This window comes from Zalophus californianus, chromosome 10 (genome assembly GCF_009762305.2).
Source record: "Zalophus californianus isolate mZalCal1 chromosome 10, mZalCal1.pri.v2, whole genome shotgun sequence".
Classification (NCBI taxonomy): domain Eukaryota; kingdom Metazoa; phylum Chordata; class Mammalia; order Carnivora; family Otariidae; genus Zalophus; species Zalophus californianus.
Window position 1 is genome coordinate 50,346,560 of NC_045604.1, and position 19,490 is coordinate 50,366,049.

Consider the following 19,490-nt stretch of genomic DNA (forward strand, 5'->3'; position numbering starts at 1 on the left):
TACGGAGGAAAGCTTTCTCTCTTATCGGCGGTGTCCCCACATAGTCATGAGTGATGAAACATCATAAGGAGATAATGACTTTGAAGGCAATTTGAGAAAGGTAAATGCGCTCTACAAGTGGTACATATTGCCATCATTAGGAAAATTGGGCTCTGCTTGAACTCTGAGTTGTTGGTGCATTTATTTTTACATGTTTTGTGGTAACTAGATATCAAACGTGGAAGGACTCCCTTTTTTGTCAGTCCTTATTTCTAGGGCAAGGCCTCGAGTCAAGACCCCTCTGAGACTCGGAGTGATGGGTCCGACAACCTCTTGAGGTTACTAGGTGGTTTTTAATGTCACACAAGGACAGTCAGGAGATGATCTTCTGAAGGGAGAAGCATGTCTGTGCCCTAGACCCATTAATTGCCTTTGATCTTGCTATCTTGAGAATGGTGGTAGTGGTGTTATCTATAAATGTAGGGTAAAATTTTTAAGTTAATTAATTAATTTTCCATTATACACTATGTACAAAATCACTACTCATGCAGAAAAACAAACCTTGTTCCTGCCCTTGTGTAGCTTATAGTCTTGAACCCCTGCTTTCCTTGAGATTGGTAAGATAGGGGGCGTGGCTCCTTGGTGATTTTCTTCTTTTATGACCCTCTGGTACTTGCCTTCTTATCTTTCCTTTTCCCAGAGAAACACTCTTCATCTGAAAGCTTTATTATCATCTTCCTAATTTCAAGCTTTGTTTTCCTATGTTCCACCCCTACCTCCCTGACCATTCCTAGATACAGCTCAGCACCCCTGAAGCCCGTGAATTTGATCCTATTGTGAATCTAACTCATGTGAAGCCTGACTGTTCCATACAGGAAAGAGAGTACTGACCTCATAGTCTGAGTAGAGCCCCCACAAACTAAGAAGTTGCTAATTTTCACTTAACTCCTCAGCACCTGGAGCTAAGCAGGTGTGGGGGGAAGAAAATGAGCATTATCTGGTAGTGGGGCCCTGATGGGGAGTAGCTTACAAGTCCATCTTGAAAGGAGTGGTTAAGCTTAGATCTTAACAAAAAACTCATTGCTTTAGAACCTACCCAACCCCTTCCCTCATACCTGTGGGGCCCCTTTGCTTCATTTTTATTGGTTTTTGTCTTTGAAAAGAGAAAATAGCACTCAAAGCTATTATTCTATGTGTATCCTTTTTTAAGTGTCTTTTGCTAGAAGGATGAAGAAACTGTATGCCCCTTGTCTCCTTAGGGTAAGCCACTTTTGTTACTTACCAATTATAGGAAGTCACACCCTGTTCTTTTACCACCTACGAATTAACCAGCCAGTGAAAGGGTTAACACTCGTGCTGAAGTGGGACTGGTCTCAGCAGTTTAGGGATACATAACATTATGTAACGAATTATTAATATAAGGGAACAGGAGCAATTTTTTTCAAGATCAGTGCTAAGTCAGGCAATGATTCTTCATCTTTGGGGGTCTCGAGTTTGGTCGTAAATCAGAATAATGTTATGGAACCCTGCCATGGGAAGATGCACATACACACATACACTGTTTTGCATACAATTCCAGAGGGGTTGTGAACCCCTTGGTATATTAATGGAGTAACTAGTGGTAATGAAGCATAGTAATATCCAAAACAAATAGAAAATTGTGGATGGTTCTTCTGTTTAACAGCTCCAAAATCATTAGCCATTTTCATTTGAAAACAAAAACCCAGACCGTAACAGGTATAAGTGGCCTCCTCTAACCATGGAGTTGTTCCATGGGCTAACAGCACAGCATGGTGGGAATAAAGGTCCAGAGCCAGAGAATCACAGATTCAAATGTTGACTGTCCTTAAGCTGTCTCCAGATCCCTTCATTTTTCTGAGCCTCAGTTTCCCCTATCGGCATAGCACAGCTAATAACACCTACTTTTCAAGTTTCTTAGAAATATGTGATGAACTAAGTCACTTAGGTGCTCTTTAAACACTCATTGATCACCTAACATGTGCCTGGCAGGAGACTAGGCACTGAGCAAATCAGGATGAAAAAGTCCTTTTGCTCAAAGAGTTCTTGGTCTTTGTTTTTACAGAGCACATATAGTAGGTTCTTTGTAAATGTTGGGTTCCTCCACTAGTGAAAATCAGCACGTAGTAGAAGATGGAGAGATTGAGGGTGTGTTCATTCACGTGGGTGGTAGAGACGGGGATGTGTGACATGGGATTTATTTTTTCATCCACACCACTATTAGAGTCGGAGTTTAATCTGATCATTTCATATTCATTTTCTCAAACAGACATGTTAATCAATTGCTTCATGTTTCTTCTTCCTACGCTGCTTCTAAGGGGAATGCCTCTGCTACGAAGGTTACATGAAGGATCCAGTACACAAGCACCTTTGCATTCGGAATGAATGGGGCACAAACCAGGGGTAAGTGCAGGGGATGGCAAGTGAGCCAGTTCCCTGATGTCACCCTTCTTTGGAGCCATAGTGTGCAGGGGAAGGGAGCTAAAGGGTAGTTATATTCTGAATCGCGAATGGGTAAAAATGTCACCATGCATTTCCATATTTATACCATTCCAGTGACGTCCGTGTCATCTTTTTCTCCATTTACGAGTTCAGAGATGATGCCTCTGACTCGCAGCCCCACAGCCTCCAGCTGGGATCTGAAAATCAAGCTGTCCCTGTCTTCTTTTTCATTCCACCGCCAGCCACCAGGATTCCACAGGCAGAACTTAGCTGATGATTTTGTTGGAGATGCACATAGCCACACAGACTCCCGTGTGGCTCTCCCAGAGCTCGAGGAGCTTTGAGAGATGGACATGAGGAGAAACGTGTTTTCCCCATCACTGTCAGCCAGGATGACGTGCGGGTGACGTAAGGGTACTTCTGCCAGATCCCCAGTCACCCTTTCTTTCTGAGACCTTTGCTTTCCCCTAAGCACACATGACTGGGAGAAGAGTTCCCTTGTCTTGTTTTTTTCTTTTTTTTTTTACATTAAAAAATTGATAAAATCTACATCCCATAAAATTGACCATTTTAATCATTTTGAAGTGTACGATTCAGTGGCATGAAGATCATTCACATTGCTGCACCGCCATCAGCACTGAGTGTCTTCCTTCGCTTTTTAGAGGCAACTTTCTACTCCGTTTTGGGTGCTGAGAGCCTGCTTTCTGCATTGACTCACTCGTGGAGCAGGGTGGGAAGAGAAAGGGATCAATAAACACTAACTAATAATAGCAGTCAATGGAACAGGGAACACTAGAAAGAAATCAAGGCACAAGCCATCTGAGAGTGATTGCTTATGTGCACGTTGGAAGTGTGTTTGCAGCCTGACAAGGTGGAAAAAAGGCACCACCATCATTTCATACATTGCCATGGAGGACTCCTATCCCCGAGGTCGATGATCAGCCCCCTCTGTAGGATCCTGATGAGACTGAGCCTAGAATAAGGAGTGTAGTTCTGGACTCTCAAAGCAATAAATATGGAGACAAATGGGTGAGAGTTTGGAGAAGAGCAATAAAAATGATCGAAGAGCCCAAGGGAGTGATTTATGATAAAGGATAGAAGGACTCAACTCGGAGAACTGGCCAGCTGATGACTAAGTCAAGGCATGATAGATTCCCATCGACGTTAGAAGAGGGCAAATGTTCTGGAACTGGTTGAGGTTGAGGAATTAGGACAAGAGAGAATGAAGTTAGGGGAAGGAAATCTGAGTCACAGGTCAGAAAACCTGAGGAAGTCAAAATGCCATGGAATTCTTCTGTTGGTGAAAGTGAAGGATTGGTCTGTTTCTGTTGAACTTGAGATCGTTATCAGAGAGGCTGTCCCCTGGAGTTGGAGGAAGGTGTTTGTAGAGGGTATAAATACACATGAGGTTGTGTGTTGTTGAAAGATGAGTGGGGAGGGCCGAGGACTTAGCTAATAGATGTCAGGTGGGGTATGAATACAGAGGGCCATTCACTGTTTAGAGTCACCTTAGTCCCTTCACTCTCTGACCCCTGAAACGTTTGCATTACGGATGGGGAGCCAGGATTTTAGCCTACGTGATGGCCAAGCATCTCAGTTGGCTATGATTCTTACTGAGTAAAATGTTGTAAAGGGTGATGGATAACCAGCTCTCTATCTCTTAGCCTGCAAACTTGCTCCTGAAGAAAACGACAAAATATCATTTCGCTTTTTGCCCTGAATGATCCAGGCTGGCCCTCTGCAGTGATTGGATTTGGTGGCTAATCGCTCAAGCCTCCACATCCCTCGCCTTGCAGACAGATCATGCGAGGACGGCCTGGCTTCACTTGGTAATTGCACAAGGGTTCGTCATCCCCTCTGGCTGCGTTGTAGAGGCAGTCTTAGGGATGTAGACAAGAGCCTCCAGGGACTTGGTGGGGGCCCCACGTTGGTGTCATTTAAAATAAGACAGGCTAAAGCACCGAGTTGCAGACTGACAGGAACATTAGCCCCAGGAAACAGACAAGGAGACCTAATCTGTCATTTCCATCTCTAATTTCCATTATTCTCTGATCATCACTGTCTGCGAGGTCTCGTTTTGGACACTAATAAAATAATGGAGCAACTGTTAGGAGGGAAAAAAAAGTGACTATCTTGGGGATAATGGAACCAGGAGTGATAAGCAGCATGGGTTTATATGTATATTAAAAAATGCCAGACAAAAGATGGCATTTTCCTCATAAAATGACAAGATAAATGAAAAGTGGAGGATGCCATACATCTTGATTTAAATCAGGGGTCTGATGCCACGTTTCTCTAAATGATTCTTACAAAATTAATCGAAATTGATTTGAACGTGAAGTCTGTCACTTGAGTTGAAACCGGCCTGACAGATTGCCAACTAATGATACGGATTGGGGTATTATGGAAAAATCGATGGCGGGCCTGATTTTCCTGAATATTTAATGTTCCAGAAGGTGAAGGTAAGCAGCATGTGTGGGTATTTATATTTTTCATCTAATATCCTTGTATTGCATACATAAAAATAGCTGAATGTTCTTTTGAAGTAGAACAAGCAAATCCCAGGCCAGTGATATTTAAAATGAATTCCCTTGTGAAAAATCTAGGTTAATGTATGAGGAGAAAAGTAGCAATAAGCATTCATGACTTTCAGACAAGGAAGAAAATTGATTAAGGACATTAATACAAAAAATTACACCTGCAACTTTACCCAGCCTCTGCCTGGTGCTCCAGTTTACCGAGACCCATGTGCGTGCGCATGCACTTTGTGCACGTGTGCGTGCTGCTTATGCGTACATGGTGTACGCATGCGTGGTGTGTGCATATGTGTGTGAGTGAGCTGGTTTATTCGTACGAATCCTCTCAGCCCTGCACACCATCATTTGTGCTCTCACTCATTCATGTTTTCAATACTCAACTTGATTACCTATTGTACCAGGATAAGCTAGATTGCTAATTATAAGAAGATGTGGTCTCTGCTCTGGAAGAACTAATAGTCTAGATAGATAATGGGCACATAACAAAAAAATGACAATGAATTCTAAAACCTATTAAAAGAAAGGTGCGAGCAAAGGTCTATGTGATTACAGTTTAAGGGGTGACTTAGGTGATGTCTAAGAACCTAGAATGGGACGTTGTGGTGAAGTTAGATTTTGAACTGTTCTATTTAATGGCTGACAAAGGTAATTCTAAGCAAAGGGAACAGCATATGCCAAGGCCTGGAGACATAAGAAGCATGAGTTCTCCGGGACTAGCAAATAAGTAGCCCAGTGTAGCTTAAGAGTCCGGTTTATAGAGACAGGAGAAGAGGCTGATAAAGTGGGTAAAGACTAGCTTTTGAGGAGTTCTTGCTTTCTAAGGCTTTGGACACTAAACTTCCATGTAGGTGCCCCTAAAATGGTTAGCAGGATGGAGAAGTCCCAAGGTGTCTGTATATTTGGTGGGATAGTCCCTCTATACATTATCATTCTGGGTCCTTCAAAATAAAATAGGGCGTCTGGGTGGCTCAGTCGGTTAAATGTCTGTCTTCAGTTCAGGTCATGATCCCAGGGTCCTGGGATGGAGTCCCGCATCGGGCTCCCTGCTTGGTGGGGAGTCTGCTTCTCCCTCTGCCCCACCCCCTGCTTGTGATCTTTCTCTCTCTCACTCTCTCTCAAATAAATAAAATCTTTTTAAAAAATTAAATAAAATAACCCTAAAAAGAAAACAAAAAACAAAACAAACCCACTGAAAACCTCTAAATTTGTATTTATCTGGATTCTGTAAGTAAAACATAGTCCTAAAAATTATTCTGTAGATGAAAGTTTTCTAGACCAAACAGCAAAGAATGACAGAATAGGGGACCATATGTGTAAGGCATGTGAGTTAAGGGGGTTGCAACCATTTTTTTGGTGACTCTGGTTCTGCCAAAAATGCCCATGTTGAGAAAAGTGTAAGTGGATCTGGGAGGTGAAGCCAGTCAGTGTAGTGCACCCAGGTGACAGGAGCAGGTCACCAGTTGTAAAATTATTGAACTTATTACTCAAAAAGCTCCTATCCACTAAGTAAAAAATAGCTTCAAAAAGATTTAAACAAAGTCATGGACGACAGATTTCTAATGAGTTATTAAAAGAGCATGGAATGTTTGAGATTATATTTTTGGTCTTCGAGGTTGGCAACAAAATCAATCATTTCCTGCCACAGCATCCCTGGTGACACAGTTGTCCCACAGAGGACCTAGGATATAAAAGAGCCCTACCCCAGCATAGGGCTTTACCAGGTCTTCTGTCTAATCTGCCATGAATTCACTAGAAACTCGCAGCCTCCTATCCTGTGGCTTTACACAGACAGGGACTATTAGAGTATATACCTACTATTTGTTCGACAACAAGTACAAATTGAAAATTCTAACAAGAAAAAAAAAAAGAAAATTCTAACAAGAAATGAAACCAGTAAATGAGGGTGGAGGAAGCAAGAGAGATTGATTTACATGTACATATTAGAGGAGAAAAAAAACAAATTTATTTAACTACTTTGGAGATTATTAAGAAAGGCTATCAGAAGTTTTTTGTTGTTAAATTAAAAGTGTGCCCCAAGGGCTTCTAGCTACATTATTCAGAGCACCACATTACATAAAATTGATGCATTTGAAGATTCCCTCTAAATAGTAGTCTGATTTCTTATTCCAGCATCTCAGGTACAGAGGGCAACACCAAGGAGATTTCCCACTGAAGGACTCTCACCTATCACTAGGTTTCGGTGAAGAGTGGTGATCAAGTGATAATTCATGAGACGGGAAGAGTTGGCTGTGGGAAATGAACAGGTGTTTCTTTACGGCTTTAAGAAGCTGTTGTCAGGAATCAGAACCTTCTTTCACTGCCTACTCAGGAAACAACACGTTTACCATGGTAGGCCCAGATAAGAACACATGTGCGCATGCGCGGGCATGCGCATTTGCGCTCTTTCGCTCTCACACAGCCCACGCCGCCTTAATCTGTCCCTTCCATTGTGCCAGGTGCTTCCTGTTCTCTTCGTGTATTTCTACCACTTCTCCTTGCTGCCCCCTTCCAAGAGTGACTGCTTGGGGATTCTAAATCCATGTAAGGAGCAAGTGTCCCACCCCAAAGAATCCGGTTTCCTTTTCAAGCCAAGCATGAGGACGGTGTCTGTCATGCTTGGCCTCAGCCCCTCTGTTGTGCTCAAAATACGTCCTTGATGGCCAGTAATTTTATTTGGGCCTGCCTGAATGATGCCATTCGTAACATTTCCCTGGAGACAACTCTCATTGCAATGACCAGAGCCCGGTGGAGAAGATGCGTCTGCCTCTGGGTTCTGGGTATTGAGCAGAGACCAGACCCCCCCCCACCAACTCAAAATGAATCCCAAACCCGTCCTCACTTCCTGGCCACCTACATCTGAGCAAAGCCCTCTTTTCAGCTCTCCGACAATCACAGGGCAAATATCCAGGCACTGGAAGGCAGTGATTGCAATGCTGGGGTGTATCTCGGATCCCAAGTCCGGGTCTTGGGCAGTGTTTGGCCTTCTTTGACCTGCCCAAAGTCTCTTTAGAAGTGACTCAGCTGGAGTCAGACAGTCCTGGGTGACATATGACATTTTGCGACTTCTCTCTGTCCATTTCTAGCTCATTGTCTGGCTTTTATTTTCCCACCCACTTGTCACTGATTTCTGTGTCACCGATGCCCCAGTCACCTTACCCCAGCCCCTCAGACAAGATTTGCAGGCCAGCCTGGCCCTGCTCTTTTTATCTCTGGGTGCCCTCCCTCCTGCCCTCCAGCCCTGTCGGCATGGTCTGTGCCCGCGCCTGTCATTGCCATGCACAAATGGGATTATCTTCCCATTAGCTCTCTTTTTGTTCTCCTTTTCTCTGTTTCTGTGTGTGCGTATGTCGCTCTTTCTAATTACTCCTAACTTACTCATGTATTCCTGACAAGGGTTTCCAGTGTGTTTATTTGGCCCGTTATTTCTCATTCTTCTTTTCTCCTCTCCTTGTTTCTTTGCTTCCATTTCCTCCTCTTCCCCCAGGAGTCGATAGCAACGTGGCTGTCCTTTGTCCCACCCATTTCAATGTCAGACAGATCTTCATCTTAGCTCTTAGAATTAAGCCTAAAGTTCCTAGTTCCCTCTCTCGTTAGAAGCCCTGCTGTAACCTGATTGCAGCTGAAATATTGTCCTGTGGAAAGAGAACTGACCCCTCCCCGAACAAGCAGGCAGGAACCGAGGGGTTGAGCATGGAGCCCCACCCACTAGGACCTCTCAGACAGGCGTAATGGGATCAGGTCCCCCACTTGGCTTGGGAAACTCTGCACCTCGTCCTCAGGGATTTTCTCAAGTGAAAACATGTTGACGTGACCCATTTTCACAAAAGGTGTGTGGTCAGTCAGCTGAGTGCAGTGAGGGACCTTGTACGTTACAGATAGACATCTGGCTAGGAGAGCAACTGAGGGCTGAAACCTAGCCTGTGCTCGCCAAGGCAAGCAAACGCTGAGACAAAGGCTGTGTTTGTCCAGATGGGCACCTTCTTCTGATTTGCACGGAGGCACTTAATGAGCTGTGCTGACCCTGACTCTGGTCGTTTTAGGTGGTGCCCTTTGCTCCCCTCTTAGAGGCAACTGTAACCTTCTTGGTTACTCAAGATGATATAAGAGCAAAATATGCCATTAGTAATGGATTCCCTGATGCCTGTGCATGGAGCAGATACTAAAGAATCATCTGGGGAGCTTATTTAAAATATGGATTTCTGATTTCTACCTCCGGAAATTTTAATTGCATAGGCCTGGGAGAGGGTCCAGAATCTGTACCTACAATAGGCTCCCCCAAATGATTCTAAAGCATAGCCAGACTTAAGAACCCTTCCTGATTTGGATGTGAGGTCTCTAGACCCCTCGGGAGGGCACCTTCTTACCACTGCACCATCCCCTGCAATGAAAATAAGAACGGGTTTGTAGACTGTGGCTGAGTGCATCCTAAAGGATCCTTGCATTTTTTTTTTTTTGATTGGGAAATTGGGGGCCAGAGAGGTGAAGAAACTTGCTTAATGTCACAGAGCTGGTAGCCAAGCTTGACAGTGACAGGTGGGTATTGGAGCTAATTCAGTCAGGTAAATTCAAAGAGAGTGCAATGTGAAGAGCATGTAACAGTCTGAAAGTCAGTTACCAGCTGTAGATGAGAGGTGGATGTTCTGTGGTCCCCACCTGCTTCTCTGCATCCTCCCCCGCCTCCCCGGGACTGAGGGGCCTCCTCATCCCACCTTCCCCAAGTGACAAGCCTCTGCAGTCCCCCTACTGTACTGCCTACCCCTGGAGGAGGGTGAAGCTACCACAGTGTTCTCTCTGACTAGTCCAGTCACGGCACCAAGAGACTTATTTTAAACAGTGCCGGAGGCGGGAACACTCATATTTCCTCCAACATGACCACCAGGGTGAAAAAAAAAAATCAACCTCAATTTACCCTCCCATCTGCTCAAGAATGGAAGATAAATTGTTTCAATTTTATAGAAATGAATGTTTTATGTCTTGCCCATGCTTTCCAGATAGTGTCCTGAATTTATATATTCTACTGAATGCATGGATATTTTCCACTAGGAATGCTCGCTGGACCTTCAGCTTCCTTGGGTTTTGGTCTAAGAATACTAGGTTTGAGAGTACCGTCATTTTCCCTGGCTTTGGAGATCTTGGCTATTTATCTTTTTTTTTCTTTTCTTTAAAATAAATAGAAAAAAAATCCACTCATTATCCCATGCTCAGAGAAAACTACCATTACCATTTTGGCACATTTCCTCCCAATTTCTTTTGCTATGCATCAAAAATTTTGCTTCCCCCCCGCTCCCCTCAATTTTATATATTTTTGTTCTCTTTCATAATGTAACAGTAAGCATGTATTACTTTTATAATCACAAAATTTGGAGGCAAAAACGAAGGAAGCTTTAAACATATCTCTGCAGTACATTCTTTTTCTCAAAACTTTTGCCATGGCAAGTTATTCTTAATGTCTCAATTTTAACCTGATTTGGGGGGAAAGAAGAAAGTGGTTCAGGGTCTAGCATTCAGGTCAAACTCTAATAAAACGTCTCTGTAAGTCTGGGTAGCAAAGGGCTGGATGAACCTCAAGCAGTGACCCTCACATTCAGCACAGTGTTTAATTCTGTACAACTTCAATGTCACTGAAGACTTTGAGCAGTCCCTCATATAATGCTGATTAATAGCTGTCATTTATTAAATATGTAATGCTGGACTCAGTCTTTTTTTTTTACTACCACTAGTCTTGATAAAAATCCTACGAACTGGTTAAGAGGTGAGTAGTTAGTAGTGTTTATTCTACCTATGATTTCTGTGAAAACAATTTTAGTAAAAATAACCTTAAGGTGTATCCTTCCTAGATTAAATATTTTGGATTCTTGGTCAAACATTCATGCTGTAATTATCTTTTTGAAATTTTAAGTTCATGTAATTTCGGAAATTGGAGAGCAAACATTTTGTCACTACACATTTGTTTTTTACTTTATTTTTTTCCTTTTAATAGAAAGAATGCATATAATTGGTAGAAAATCTAGGGAAAGGACACACACAAGCACACACACTCACAGAAAATCTAGGGAAAGGACACACACAAGCACACACACTGGCAGTAAAAAGAAGAAAATCCAAGCCATCTGAAGTACCATTCCCTAGAGGGAACTCATTTTGACCTTTTGTTTTGTTTGTTTAAGTGTAATCCTTTTTTAACAAAAATCACATCATAGTGTTATAGCTCTTGCTCTGTTTTATACACACACACACACATATACATATACATATACATATACATATACATATACATATACATATACATATACATATGTATGTATAATGAGAACGGTGCCTATTGTTATTTGAGGCTTAGTTGTATGGTGACCAGAGTCACAGAGCCCTGAACAGAACTTGTTCTTGTTGTCTGATGCCAACATTGAGGCATTTATTAAACCATGATGTAGCTTAACAATTGGGATAGTCTTTTACCTCCGTATAGTCTCCTTTCCACCAAGCTTATTAACTTTCCCACACCAAGAGTAGCATCGTTTCCTTGAGGAGATACAGCCCATTCGAGCCAAGGTTGTCCTTTGGATCTAAGACCCTTGGATATAGGAGGGTCCCAGAGTTCAGTTGTGCAGGACCTTGGACAGCTGCTCAAAGCCCGAGTGCCCCACTAGCCCTAATTAGCCCTGGAGGTGGAGGATCCCATGGCGTACAGCAGGGACTCCCTTGTTTATAACTACAGGAGAGGGTGACTTTAAATAGAGTGAGTACTCACCGTTGTGGGATGGTCAAAAATGGGAGCACAGTCTACACTGAAAGCCTACCTGGAGTAGAATTAACATCAGTGTGGTGAGCCATAGTACTTTGCAGGCCTGGTATTATAGCACACCCCACACTGTGCCCTTCAAGTGCTGTAGTAATAGTACTGATATTAATATTAGTAATAGTAATAACTGACACTTACATAGCCCTTGTGATGCACCAGCCACTCTCCTCAGTATTTTTTACGCACCAACACATGTAATTCTCATTTCAGTGCTGCAAAGTAGAAACTATTAATGGCCCCATTTTACAGGTGAATCTCTTGAATATTGCAGCAATATTGAGAGTCTCAGAGGCAAGAAAAGAGACTCTTGGGGTCCCTGAAGAGAACTTTCTTGTGTCCAATCCCTCAAGGGCTAGAGAGTCTCTAAATGAAATGGAAGCTGGAGAGAAGCCGCAGTTCAGCCTCGAGACTCTGGGGGCAGGGGATCCATGAGTTGATGCCTGGATTAAAACAATGACAAGTATGTAGTCTGTAGTTAAGCATCTCTTTCAGAATGATGTAGAGTCCTAGGGAAAGCCACAAGCCACTAGAGGGGCCTCGCTGGGGACTTAAACACAGTAAATGCCAATCCAGGTTGGAAAAAAGCACTCAGACACATCTTAGGGGCCCCTGGCTGGTAACTGTCTCTCAGGGGCAGGCATCTGCTACTGACTAGCTCTTTGCTGTGGCCAGTGTGGAACCACAGCCATGTGTTTAAGTCAAGATGGCCCATTACTGTAGCAGGGGGTATCGCACAACCTACACCATGTACCCAACGCATGGATTGCCTTTACTCATCTACCAGCACAATCATGGGAGAATAAAACACCTAGTCAGGTCCTTGTAGTCAGCAAAGATTTCAGAACATTTACCCAATAGGTCAGGAGTGGCGTCTTCATGTTTGAGGGATGGGGCTATCCATCTTCCCCAAGCTATTTGGCCTAGGATAAAGGTCGTCTGAATATGCGCAGAGGCTTTTCTTTCCAGGGATAAGCTTGGGTATCGTTAACTGGACTTCACTTAATAGCCTTGGTTAAACCATTTCATCCAAGCTGGGAGGCTGTGGATCCCTCGCTTCCAAGAGGATTAATGTTCACCTGCTCACATTTTTATCTGTAGAGGGGGCAGCAGAGCACAGTGGGAAGAGCATATTGTTGGACTGAGTTTTGGGCTCAAATCTCATTTCTTCTATTTAAAAGCACTATTTTGGGTTGACTTCATAACTTTTTTGAGCCTCAACTTCATCAGTAAAAATAAGAATAATAGTATCCACTTCATAGAGTTGTTATAAGGTTTATGGGGAAGACATAAATAAAATATGTTGTACTCAATAATGTTAAATAAAATATATAAGCTCTCAATAAGTGATGGCATTGAGTTTTGCATTGGACATGGCCTCATGTATGTTCTTTTGAACTGCCACCAAATGATGTGATCTTAATATCAGCTTGGCAAGTTGGGTTTAGAATAACCTACCGTGGGGCATCTCGGTAGCTGCACACCTGCCTTCAGCTCAGATCATGATCCCAGAGTCCTGGGATCGAGCCCCAGCGAGTGAGCCCCATTCACTGAGTGCTTTCTATGTGAAGGCATTATTTGTAAATGCTCTGTGAGTGTTCAGATCATTCCTTCCTCACATCATGCAGATGAGGAAACCATGGCACAAAGGGTCCAATAACGTGCTTAAGAGCACATGGTAGGAATGAATGGCGGGAGACGGAATGACCCCAGCAGTCTGACCCTGTGTCCAAGCTGTCAGTGTGATGGGTAAGGACAAGTATGGCCTGACCATCCTTACTTTTTACTCGACACCCTCCCCACTTCTACTCCGGACACATCTTCCTCTCCAGTTACTCCCTCCATTACTCCCCCCCCCCCCCCCCAGTTAATTCTATCTATTCTCCAAGGCCCTGCCCCAATTCCTGGTCCTCCATAAAGTCTTCCCTAGTTCCCCAATTGGAAGCCATCTCTTCCTCCTTTGGGCTGCCTCACACCTTGTGTCAGTTGCCACATTGTGCCTTGTTCTTTCTAGCCCTAGATTGGTCTTGACCCCTTGTAGACCCTAAGACCTTTGGAGCCAGGGCAAAATTTTGAGTCTCATTCTCAAGTACACACTTTCTTGCATATGGCAGGTGCTCAATAAAAATGGAAGAGCTACCAGTGAAATTTCAAGCATTACGAGAAATGGGCTCACAGGGAAGATATTTATATTGGAGGCAGGAAGGGGGGGAAGGTCCCGAGACCACTCACAGCACATCACTTCCATTGAAGACTTCCTCTCTGCCAAACACCCTCTTCAATCTTCACAACAGTCCTAGGAGGTCCAGTCCATTAGGAGCTTAAACAGGTGAAGAACTGAGTCCATAGAACATATTGGTTAGGACTGTACAACAGAACCCCTGAGTCCCAACCCCTTTCCGTTGGGCAAATTACATAAGCTGTCTGTGATGTAACTTCCCCTCCTGTGAAATGGGGATGATAATAATAGTACCTACCTTGTAAGGTGCTGAGAGGTAAATGAGAATCCTAGAAAGCGAGATTATCTAATGCATGGGAATCAGCATCAGGCACCATGATACCTGCCAGGAGGCTGGTTTTCAGGAGGGAGGTTTTGCTTCCATTATTTAAAATCTCTCCATTTTGACCACTGACCAGCAGTTCCTGCCCAGGCTGGTTTTTTTGTTTGTTTGTTTGTTGTTTGGTTGGTTGGTTTGGTTTGATTTGAACTTTTTTCCCCCCTTTTTATCAGCATCAAAGCAGTCATTCTGAAGACACACCCTGCTCTTCAAAATCTTTGTCTCTCCCTTCCCCAAATTGTGTTTTCTAGCGGGCAGAGGAGGGTGCTGTTGGACATAGAAGCCTAGGCTCAAGCCTCTTCCTAATTACACTGCAGTCAGATTTTCCACGCAAGCCCTTAGCGTGGCGGGATGCCCTCTTTGAAGTCATTAGTCTTCACAGCAGGGAGAACACATCATCAAAGACTCTGTTTCCCAGCAACTCCTGCTGTGCCCTTGTGCACCAGAGGACTGCAGAGGGAGAGAGCAGAACCTACAAGTGCATTAAGTCTGCTCCTCTCTCCTCTGGCCCTGAACCGTGATTCCTTTGAACTGAAGCCCAGGGAGAAGGCTGGTGATGCTATCGCAAAACCTTTCCCCATTCTTTCAGTTTCAACCAATTTAGCAATTAAACTTGCTAGGGCTGGTGATACAGAATGTAGGACATGTTTAAGGTTCCAGTTGGTAATCTAAGGCACTGTGGGATGGAAGTTGGGAAGGGAGACAGTGGCTACGCAGAGGAGCTATTTTGTACCCTGCCCCAAAACTCACCAGTGAAACCTGTGGCCCTTACAGCATAAATCTGGGGCTTCCTAGGGTGGCTTGCAAGCTCTTTTTGACCTGGTTCCTGCCAACCCCATCAGTCCTATCACCCCAGTCTCTCTCTGCCTGGATTGTTAGGTTCCAATGACATTGAATCTGTTGTCCAGCCTATCTGTGCACTGTGCTTACCACGTGTCTGGGCATTTGCCTGTGGGGTTGCTGGGCCTGGAGTGGCTTTTCCTACTCTCTTCCCTAGCCCACTCCCAAACTTTTTTGACTGTTTCCTACTTAGTGTTTAGGTCTGCATCCAGATAGCCCCCCTGAGATATCTAACTGGTGCTACCTAGCTTTTACAAAGGGGCCTTCTTCTGTGACCCTGTGTCTTCCCCGTACATATCTCTGCCGTTGCTTTCACACCATAAAATAATGATCTGATCATTCTAATCATCTGTTCACTAATCTGTTTTGGCCCCTGCTCTTCCAGCTTGCAAGTTCCTCAAGTTCAGGCGCATGTCTTATTCATCATTGTAACCCTATGGCATTTCCTGTCACATTCAGATTCAGCACCAAATACATGTTTGTTGAATGAATAAGTGAATAGTTACCTGTGAGGTTATCCATGTATGTCCTGTGTAAACCTCTGCATGAATTTCTTTGCACATTTCTTGGTACTTAAGTCTCTTTACCCACAAAAGAGAAAACAGCTTATTTATATTTAATATTTGGCATGGTGTTCTTTTCTGAGTTAAGTCATTTGTCTTTCAAGTGCCACTAAAGCAGTGTACATTCACGAGTCATTCATTTGAAAAACATTTATTGATGACCTTCCATGTCTCAGAGATTGTGTTAGGTGCCTGAAAAAAAAAGAAGATGGATAATAATAGCTATCAGTCATGTCAGGTTTATTATGTGCTAGGCACTGTTCAAAGCACTTAACATCTCCTCATTTAATCTTCACACCAACTTTATGAAGGAGATACTATTACTGTCTACCCTCATTTTACAGTTGAAGACATTGAAAAACATAGCCTGTCCCAGCCTGAGTACTCTAGAAACACAGCTTCAATATTAAGGCTTTATAGGAGAGATCAATCCCAGCGGAGCAGAGTGAGGTGGGGAGAGATCATGGAGACAGGAAAGAGGAAAAGCTGTGATAGGTACCACATTGGTAATCTGGCCACAACTTTACAAGAAGACAGTTTTTGTACACACAGGATGTAGTCTAGATAGGCCTTGTGGAAATTTGTACCTCAGAACAGTCCATGAAGGTGGAGGGTAGGCAGGAGGGGAGAGGAATGGACCTGCTGATTCTTCCAAGGCTCCTGGTTCTCACGGGGAGTGCTAACTACTGTGAACATCCACAACGTTAGAGTGAATGGAGTCCGTGTTCTTCACTTCCTTCTCAGCAAACCTCCCCTGACCTCCCCCCCCACCGCCACCACACACATGTTACCACCCAGATGAGGCTCTGATGGGGCTCAACCTTGAGGGAGGAAGTGCGAAATCTCCCTCAAAATTATGAAAATTCACCCTTGGCATAAATTGAAGTACAAAGTGCAGGAAGGGCAGGATATGAGAGAGTCGCATATAGGAAAGTTGGGGGCTGACTGTAAATACAGTCTATTGAATGAATGAATGATGAGCAAGTTGAGATGAATCGAAGAATGAGAAGGCAGCATACCAAAGACTGAGAACAGAGTGGTCCTGAAGTGGCTCCACTCATAACCATAATGCAAATCACCACAGCCGGATGACAAGCTGACTGAGGTTAGGCCATCCAGTGTGTACTCGTGACATGGATGCAGCCAGACTTTAAAGCAGGTGATTTTCTGGAAGGAACGTGTTTCTGGGAGAGCTCCTAGGTTCTTTTGGCCACGGGGGTGGGTAGCATTCAAGGATAAATACCCTGCTCCTATTTACCTCTAACAACTGCTCCAAAAACCCATCCCAGAACATTCTTGCTTTTGCTCTGCTCCTAGTTTCTGCTGCAGCGGATTTAGAAGACTCTTCCCTGGGGTTCCCTAGCACCTGCCCAAAGGCAAGCAAATGAGAGCTCAGTTTGGTGCTGTGCTGTCATTCTTGTCTGTTTCCCCCCCTGAACTGGACAGCGGCGGCAGGAAACTCCTTGAGGACACACACTGTTCCTTTTATTGGCTCTTTTTTTATCTTTTTGTGTTTGCGATGCCTAGATCTCTCGGTCATACAGTAGGTGTTCAATAAACATCAACTCAATGACTGAATTAATGAACAAATAATGCAAGCTGGTTGAAGGTTCCACCCTGGTCATTTTTCAGGAAGGAAAAGTAACAATTTTTTCTTGTTCTTCTTAGTCTCTCTCTTTCCCTGTACCTGCCACCAAATAATACAGGATGATAGAGGTTGCAACAAAGATCATCTTAAAAGAAATCCTAAATCTTATTGGAAAGACAGGAAGGGAGACAAAGGTTTCTTTTGCTATTTCATTCTAGACCGTTGAGAAGGATCCTTTCTGACCCTCATCTAGCCTGCCTTTTCTTGGCAGGAGCCACAGGGGCCCAGCCAAGTGTCCTTTAATGAATTTGGATGCAGAATTCTCATTCTCTAAGCTTGTATTTGTGACTCTCGTTCAGTGTTCAAGGCATGCATTTTTCCTAAAGACAGGGTTCAACCCAGGAGGTCACTTCTCTTGTTACCGTTCAGCTCCCCCAAGCCTGTATTTAATAATCTGGAGAAGCAAATGAATCTGCTTGGGATCTAGTTCAGTTGGCTCCCTTAGGTCCAGGTTAAATGCTGGGGGGAGTGGTCTGGTCTGACTGGTTACAAGAAAGAGCCGTCATTTCTCTCCGCTTGCCAAGGAGCTCACGTACCCTTTCCTTTATTGGTTCCCAGTGACACACGGGGGGGGGGGGGGATGTGGGGCATCACAGCAATCTTCCAGGGATTCCGTGAGATAGTTTAAATTGTCAGAGGAAACAGAAATACCTGTCAGATCCCCTACTTTCTACTTTCAACATAGGGGTATTATTTTTTTCAAATGACCACTGAATTGTTAGGATGTAAGCAATAATAATACTTAAGTTTTTTGGACCTAACCACTCCATAAATGAAACTAGTAGGTATTTCTTTGGACCTGGTGGAGCTGTGAAAATTATTATGTCACTTTGGGTATGAGGAGCCCAGCAAATTTGGGCTTCATACAGTGTCTCCAGTTAGGGGCATTGTTTTCTCAAGTTCATCTCTGAGGATACTAAGGATCAGAGGAGTCAAGTAAATCACGACAGGGTCGAATTGCTTGTAATTGGTAGAGTCAAGATTTGAACCCATGGTGGTCAGATGCCGAAGTCCCCATGCCTCCACAGCAGCATTCTACTGCAGAATTAATGAAGACCAGGCCTTAGACTGACCGAGTTAATATGGGCTTTGGTAGTAATTCAGCCCAACTTACAACCTGCTCAAGCCACACCACTGCTTGGTAGTAGGAGTTAGCCTAGGGATCTGGTCTCCTGACTCTGACTTAGTTCTACATTATTTCCTCTCCACTCCACTCTCCACTTCTCTCTCTTCCCTTCCCAGCCTTGGGCAGCCACAATGTTGCTCACCAATGCTCGTGATTGAAATGATGAAGGCTCTTAATTACCTGAAGCCACAGAGAAGTGAGGTGCTTTGGGGAAGAGTGCCACCACTAATTATGGTGGTGAAGGGTTTAGTTTACAGGGAGAGATGAAAAGAACAATCATGCAATGTGTAATTTGGATAAAGCAAACGCAAATGGGATGTGGCGTCATCTGTTAATATCTAAGCGGTATAAATGTCAGAGAAAAGGGCAGGGAAGTTATTTAGGGGATATAACTAGGAAATGCCATAAGAAGGACAAAGAATTTAGGCTGAAAATGTGATGTTGATATTTATTTATTGGCGGCTGTGGGGAGGGCCAGTGGGGGGCTCTGCGTTGCGTGATCTAGGTAAAGTTGGATTGGATGGGCACTCTGGAAATACCTGGTGACACTGACTCCCTGGGGATTACCTAGATAGTTTTCTCTGTTCGGAATTTTCTTTTTCTTTCTTTCTTTTTTTTTTTTTTTAAAGATTTTATTTATTTATTTGACAGAGAGAGAGAGAGAGACAGTGAGAGAGGGAACACAAGCAGGGGGAGTGGGAGAGGGAGAAGCAGGCTTCCTGCTGAGCAGGGAGCCCAATGCGGGGCTGGATCCCAGGATCCTGGGATCACAACCCGATCTGAAGGCAGACACTTAATGACTGAGCCACCCAGGCGCCCCTCTGTTCGGAATTTTCATGGTTCTTTAATAACCATAGCTCTTCATTTGTCTTCCACGGTGTTCTTTGCCCTTTCTCTGTTTTCCCTTCCTGTTCATTTATATCCATTCCAGGCACCTCTTCCCATTTTTCCCCCTTTCTCCCCTCTTACTGCTTTCCGTCCCC

General features: G+C 43.9%; 1 protein-coding gene across 2 annotated transcripts in view; it reads left to right on the forward strand.

Annotated features, from left to right (window-relative positions):
* ASTN1 (astrotactin 1) overlaps positions 1-19,490 on the forward strand; it is a 306,052-nt gene that overhangs the window by 165,575 nt on the left and 120,987 nt on the right. For both annotated transcript variants that reach the window (XM_027613431.2, XM_027613432.2), the window contains exon 8: positions 2,316-2,400. In XM_027613431.2, the coding sequence (XP_027469232.1) occupies positions 2,316-2,400 (85 nt within the window). The remainder of the gene's footprint in view (positions 1-2,315; positions 2,401-19,490) is intronic.